The sequence below is a fragment of the Grammomys surdaster genome, unplaced genomic scaffold (genome assembly GCF_004785775.1).
Source record: "Grammomys surdaster isolate TR1022 unplaced genomic scaffold, NIH_TR_1.0 254, whole genome shotgun sequence".
In the NCBI taxonomy this organism is placed as follows: Eukaryota; Metazoa; Chordata; class Mammalia; order Rodentia; family Muridae; genus Grammomys; species Grammomys surdaster.
Genome location: NW_021604695.1, coordinates 1648744 through 1656144, shown reverse-complemented (window position 1 = coordinate 1656144; position 7401 = coordinate 1648744). Strand labels below are relative to the sequence as shown.

The 7401-nt window shown below is 42.0% G+C and overlaps 1 protein-coding gene across 2 annotated transcripts in view; it reads left to right on the top strand.

Moving 5' to 3' along the window:
• Positions 1–6824, top strand: part of Itch (itchy E3 ubiquitin protein ligase) — a 96688-nt gene extending 89864 nt beyond the window's left edge. For both annotated transcript variants that reach the window (XM_028775246.1, XM_028775247.1), the window contains 2 exons: positions 189–261; positions 4344–6824. In XM_028775246.1, the coding sequence (XP_028631079.1) occupies positions 189–261; positions 4344–4443 (173 nt within the window). In that variant the 3' untranslated portion in view covers positions 4444–6824. The remainder of the gene's footprint in view (positions 1–188; positions 262–4343) is intronic.
• The last annotated feature ends 577 nt before the right edge of the window (positions 6825–7401 follow it).

The window sequence follows — 7401 nt, the reverse complement described above, 5'->3', positions numbered from 1 at the left end:
TCACTTGTTGGAAGCTCCTGGAAGCTTGTTAAAATGTGTAGCATGGCCTCTGTTTCTAGAGTTTTCACTGCAGTAGGTTTGGGACAGGACCTGTGTGTTGATGATTCTGAATGGCAATACTGCTGTTGAATTGGGAAGCATAATTAAAGAACTTTTGAATCAACAAACTTTGTACTTTTATGTTTTAGGGAGTAATGGACCACAGAAGTTCTGCATCGAAAAAGTTGGCAAAGAAAATTGGTTACCCAGAAGCCATACTTGGTACGCAAAATCAGAAATATAGAAAACAGTCTTTTATTCATTTACCCTCTGTCTATTTACTAGTAATGAAATAATTTAAATAATTTCCCCATATCTTAACAACTTTACTGAGGCAGAATTTATGTATTTGGGTGTGTGCGTGGCTGCATGAGTGTATGAGCATCATGTGTAAGTTACAGGTGTTCTAGCCAACTAGTGCAGCTGCTGGCAGTTGAGCCCAGGCCCTCCAGAAGAGCAACAAGAGCTCTTAATCTCTGAGCCATCTCAGCAGTGGCCCACGCCCCACTTTTTGAGACAGGATCTCATAACTCATGCTGCCCCCAAACGCCTCACCTCTCTACTTCCCAAGTGCTGGGATTTCTAATGTACAGACGGTTTAACCCATTTTGATTTCAGGATGTTGAGTAGACTCACCAGGTGATGCAAGGAGCCCCACAGTTGTACCTTTTCTCTGAAACAAGAAACAAAGTTTGAAGTTAAGAATCCCTACTTAGCAATATGGTAAACAGGATTATATCTATATTTCTTTTTGCTTTTTATTATTATTGTTTTCAGTTCTGAGAATTGAACCCAGGTACTTGCACATACCAGGCAAGCCTTCTGCTAACAGAGATATGTCAGACCTTGTTTTCTTTTTTTAAAATGCAGTTTAACCTCACTTTCAAAAATGTACTAAACTAAAAACCAACCAGCCTTGACCTCAGGTACAGTTAGTTTATGTTGGAATTAAGTCTGTTGTCAAGCACATTTGGACTTCAACCATTATAGATGTGTGGAGTTCAGTGCTGTGAAGTGGGCTAGCATGGCTGTGAAGGTGTCCCCGTCATCCATCTGCTGTGTGCTCACTAAACACACACTTGTAATCTCCAGCTCCTGACGACAATATTGTCTTTGTCTCTGGGACTTTGGTTAAGTCAAGTACTTTTTATATATGGGATCATATCCTTCTCTCAAACTGGCTTATTTTACTTAATATAATGTGTCACAATATATATCACAATTTTTTCTTTTATTGAATCATCTTATTTGTTGAGTATGGCATTAGGGAACAAATTCATTTTTGTTACCATCCCCAACTTAGGACATAATAATATGTGGACCTCGAGAGATGGCTCAGTGGTCAAGAGCACTTGCTGCCCCAGCAGAGGGCCTGAATTCAGTTCCCAGCACCACCTAATGGCTTGCAACCATCTGTAACTCCAGATCCAGGGTATCTGGTTCACTCTTCTGGCTTCTACAGGCACTAAGTGTAGTTCATAGACCTACAGATAGACAAAATATACACATAAAAAAGAAAAAATTTTAAAATAATTTATATGATAAATTACAGTGTAATTTATTTACTAATGTATATGGTTTCTTGGTTTTCTTGGGGGAGTGTAAATTATTTTATATAATATCTCTAGGGACACAGTCTATTTTGTAGGTGACACTGGCAACAGGCAGGAAAGACAGTATCTGCAGCAGGGAGCCATCTCCACACTTAGAAAGCTGTTGAGGTTTAATCTGTTGCTATGTAATGTAATACTAAATTCTGTTTCCTAAGGTCTAGGCCTATGAATGAATTCTCACATTTACAGGCTTTTGTTGTGCAAACCTTGTTTTTTAATTTAAAACTGTTGGTTAAATAAAATAGGTGGGTTTTGAGCGACCTGGTTGGGGGTGGAGAAGGTAGAGCTGAAGAGAGACTGAGAGGAGAGGGCGTGGTGCCGTGAGAGGAGACGGACCACGGGCACCAGCGCAGGGCCAGGAGACTCAGCTAGCATCTGGGGACACCACTGGGGTTGGGGGAGACGGTGGGGGTAGCCAGGCCAGCAGTTAGAGAAGTAGATATGGGGTTGCCCCTCTGTAATTGTCAAAGCCAGATAAAATAACCATTGTCTGAGTTTCATGTATTTGTAAGCTAGTCAAGGATAAGATTAAAATTGGTTCTACTACAGAAAGGAGTCTTGTTTTTGAATGTAAAACAGTTCTTAGATTCGTGAGCCTATCTGACTGTCTGAATGTCTGATCTGTGTGGGCATGGAGACAGCATACGGTAGGAGGTACAGGACACTAGAGAGTCAGTTTCTTCTTCCACCGTCTGAACCCAGCTGAGCCATTTCACCAGCCTAGGAAGGAATTGTTTATTGTTTATTGTTTATTGTTTAAGGTAGAGTCTCATTATGTAGCCAGTCTTAAACCTAGGATCCTTCTGCCTCATCTTTAACATTCTGAGTTTATTGGCAAGATGTGGAGCGCTATGCTCAGTTTTTAAATTAGCTGTAGAGATGGCTCAGTGGTTGAAAGCACTTTCTTAGGTGACTCACCACCACCTACAACTCCTGCTCTAGAGAACTCTGACACTCTACTCTGGCCTCAAAGGGCACCACACACATGTGGCATATAATCAACACAGACAAACAGAAACATAAAGTCGATTTTTTATTACATTTGTACATGTGGAAGGCCATGAGGAAGTTCCTTCATTTGCACTACATGGGCCTCAGGGATATAACTTGGGGCATCTGACCTGCTGAGCCGGCTAAGAATATAACTGATTTTGCACTCATGTTGTACACGTATTTTTTAATTGACTAGTTCTTCATAAACATGCTGACAAAGAGGTAACAAAACTCCTAAGTTTATCTTCCTTCATGAGTAATATTTTTTTCCCTCTGGCTGAACATTCACCTACTCTTGTCCTAAAAGCATCTTTAGGAGCAGACTCATTGCTACCTTATGAAGATGGTATCGCACAAGTGTGACGATACTGTTAAACCAGGGAATGGTGCCTGGAAGTGAAGGCAACAGGGCTAGAAGTCCGAGGTCACCCTCAACTATATCGTGAGTTTGAGGGCAGCCTGGGATATGTGGCCCTGCCTCAACAAACATACAAAAACCAGACCCTGCTTAAAAATCTAACAGCTGGGCTGGGGAAATTCACAGCTAATAATAGAATAGAAAAACTCTAGAGGAAACAAAGTATTAGATGAGAGTCCTTTTATCTTAGTTTGTTTATATGGATTTTGTTTGAGACAAGAGCTTACTATATATAGAACGGGCTGGCCTAAAAACCTCACAGAGGTTGTCCATTTGCCTCTGCCTCTTGAGTGCTGGGATTAAAAGCTTGTGCCACCACAGCTGGTCCATCATTTCTTATTCTAACATGATATACCTAAAACTGCCTGCAAAATCTAAAGTATTTCTTGTATGGCCATTTGTAGCAACCTGTTCAGGTCAGTCAGCAGGGTCTCCAGCGCAGGAGTGAGGATGCACGCTTCCAGTTCCCGCTGTGTCCTTCACTGTATCCCGCTTACTGGAGCTCCAACGTTGAGGCGCCACTTTGTATTCTCCCAAGCTGCCTCACATTCAGGGGGCCACTTTGTAACGGCCCGTTCTGCTGCTCCGGTCCGCGGGTCAGGACCTAGCAAGAGAGAGAGTGGGGCGGAGACGCGAAGAATGGGGACAAGACAGGAAGTCTGATCAAGTCTCTTCAAGTCTCTTTATTGGAAGGAAATCCTGGGTATTTATACCCTTTACCACGTGCCTTGCCCTCGTTGACAAGCACAGCTGAAGGCACTATGTCATGTGCCTTGCAGTGTGGATATCACGTGCACCTAGCTAGCAGTGAGGGGACCCCGTGCATGTTGCAGCTGGCGGCACTAAACAGCAAAACAAGATATGTGAGAAAAACAAGATGTTTATCAGAGTGTGCTCAGCTGTTGTGGGCTGTTGAAAACAAGTCTCTTGCCAGGGTATATGGCTCGAGATGGCTGCAAAGATGATAGCCGCTTTCGGCTAGGAGTCGGCTCCCAACAGCCATTTACAGTAAGATTGCTGACCACTGGTCTGCAGTGGGTAGTTGGGGCAGCATGAGAAGACCGACATTTGCTAAGGGTCTGTTAAGCACCTGCATGGTACTGTGTGCTTGTTTCTAACTCTACCACAGGGGTGGGTGTTGCTGTCCCAGTTTACCAGAGAAGACCCTTGTGTGAGTCTTGGAAAGGTAGAAGGCAGTTCCTTGAAGGCTGTGCAATATAAGTGCACATTGTCAGACCTTTGAAGTATTGCTGTCTCAAGCCAATAATTCTTTCTTTCAGTTTTAACCGCCTGGACCTCCCGCCCTACAAGAGCTATGAGCAACTGAAGGAAAAGCTGTTATTTGCCATTGAAGAAACAGAAGGATTTGGACAAGAGTAATTGTTGAGACCTTAGGCCACCAGAGGCCAGGGACTCATCTGCAGTGTCTGTCCCTTTCCTTCTCTGCCTGTTGCACATCTTATTGTACACTTGGACTGTGACTAGAGAGTTATCTGAGAGTAAGTAAATTAATGTTATCGTTGAGATCTTCTAGTCATTCTAGATTTCTACTCAACGTTTCCGGAGAGCAGATCTACAAACAGTAGTCAGAAAGTTAACATGAGATTTAACACAGCGATGAAATCTCCTTTGTCTTATTCCACTAGATTGTTCCCTTAACAACAGTTTGCTGTATGTCCAAAGTCTCACTTGGGCGTAGGTCTCTTAGTGGGTGCTGTAAAGGGTTCTGCAGGGACATTTCGGAAACTGCAATACACAAGGTCTTCCTGTAAAGCCTCTAGTTAAGAGGTGCAAGCTTAACTCAGCGTCTGGGCACATGAGCAGCTGCTGCTTGTGTGCTCCCGCTCTCCTCAGCCTGGCCTGACTGTTGTTTTTCATTCCTGGAGCATGAATCAGTGCACCATTCTGATGTTATTCCTGGAAGTGACGCAGGACTTGCATTTTTCTACAAAGTAGTTTTGTCTATTCAAATTCAGGGAAAACTTGGTCCCCGCCAATATATGACTTCATACCTCTCTTCTTCAATTTAGAATTGTTTTATTGCCTTGCAGATGCTAAACTTTACAAACAGTATCAGCACTGTGGTTCCCTCACGTTTTTAGAAATTAACCTAGAATTAAAATGAGTTCAGATGAATTCATCTAAGATCATTCTTGATTTTTAAATCTTACACATAAATTGAAGCTTTATGATGTTGACGTAATCCAACACCTTAGTTACATTTCATTATTGCTAAACTATTCAAGTTGCAACCATTTTCTAACACAGGCGGAGGTCAGTGGTGCAGTCTCTGCAGTCAGAACAGCGTCCAGCAGGCACACGGCTGCGCTGTCTTCACACTCCACTCCTGACACACAGGAGCAGCCATTCCTACCCTTTTACATGGTCCTGAGCGACAAGATTTTTCTCTTCCCTAAAAATTTTAATTTCCCTTTCTTTTCCATGACTCATTTATCTTAGACTGCTCCTTTAGTAACTGTTTGACCTCTGTAGTTAATTTACTTTGGCTTAGCATTAGACTGTCAGGATGGCTGCTGCCACAGACTTTATGGTTAGTAAGATGAAACCACAGCCAGATGAGTCCCTATTGTAGCCAAATCCCAAAATCAGCCTTATTACTCTAATAGGGACCTTGAAATGTGTTGGTGGCATAGCATAAAGTCAAGAACACAGAGTGTGACAACCACTTTCCCATAGGAAAGGAAGTGTTTCTGTGCCCTAGCTGCTCTTCTGTTCTCATCCTGGGACAATTTGAACTTGTGCAGCTGTACTCCTTAACACTGCCATCAGCAGCAGCGACGTGTGACAGAAGGGTTGCCTCATCAAGAAGCTGTCAGTGAAGGGAGAGCTCAGCTCCTCCCCCCAGCCCTCTTTTTACCCTATGCCCTTAGAAGTACATGCCATCTCTAGAAGCCCTAGTTATTCCCAAAGTAGGAAGTCTCTGCCTTTTTGTTGGTAGGGTTAAAAGTTGTATATGCTAATTGCTTTGTCTTACAGAGCGAATGTCTGCCAACTACCCACCCATTCACTACATAGGCCTGAACTTTGGTAATAAATGGCTATAAATATTAAGCCTTCTACAAAGACTTCCTATTGAATCCAATTCTTGTACTAAAACATAGTTATCTACCATATTCACTAGAGATTTATGAGATTAAATTAAGACATAATGTAAGAAAATAGGCTTTGTTGATTCTGCATAATGCTTCATGATTCATTTAGGGGCCTAGAAATATTATGTGAAAATGTATAAATATCATCCAAAAGGCTTTCTGCCCTATATTTTTAAAATACAGAAGTTATATTTGAAGTAGTCCTGGCCCTAGTTCTATAGGGCTTGGCTATTTAATATTTTTATGGAAGAAATGTTTAGTTCTGGAAAAGGTAAATGCTTGTATATATTTTTGCAGCCCTGGAGTCTCCCAACTCCATTTCTTCCTTTAATTTAATTGATCACATGTATATGTCTTCCCTGCTGTGTTAGAAAAATACGGGGGCTGGATATCCCAAGAATCAGAGAGTATATAAGATAATGCACCTAAACAGCAGACATAAATATTTACCAAATGCTCTCAAATTTTTGTCCAAAATGAGTATTTGGGAATAGATTTACTATGAGTGTTTAATTAGGGAATTTCTTTAAATCTGGACTAAGTTGCTTTTAAGACCTTTTTATCTGTAAGCATCGTAAATGCTAATCAACCTGTTAAGTTTTTTTTCTTACTGCATGTTACATTGAAATAAAAACAGAGTAAAATGAGCATTTGCCTTTTCTTCTGCTCTTTTGGTGGGTTCTACAACAAGGGTCACGACAGAAGAGCTCGGGGCTCTCCAGTGGAGTGATAGCTGACAGCTGTGAACTCCTTTGCTCTTCTACCATCTTCATGTGCAGAATTTAGTTTCCTAAGACTTACAGTAGTGCTGTCATTGAGCAATTCCCCCAGGAATTGGCTCCCATAGAGCTCCCACCCAGACCTCTATGCCATGTTTTACTTATCTGGTTAAATTACCTGACATGTTATCGGGGTAACATTTTTGTCTGTTTGGGATTTAATTTCTTTAAGGTTCGCTACTTCTGGGTGATACTGTTGGTATTTCCAGCCACCACCAACCCTTTCTGTTTTTCCTTTAGACTTTCAAGTGTCTGTCTGTATGTGTTTTCATTAAGTCAGCCAGGGAGTGGGACACTGTCTGCCCCTGTGCTGGCCTAGCCTCCCTTTGCTCTCTGACTGGGATTTAAAATCTCCGGTAACCACACATCACAGCCAGTCAGGTTCCCAAAGCCCTTCAGGAGGTTGGAAGACTGTTTACAATTAAAGTTTTTTGACTCCTTCATTT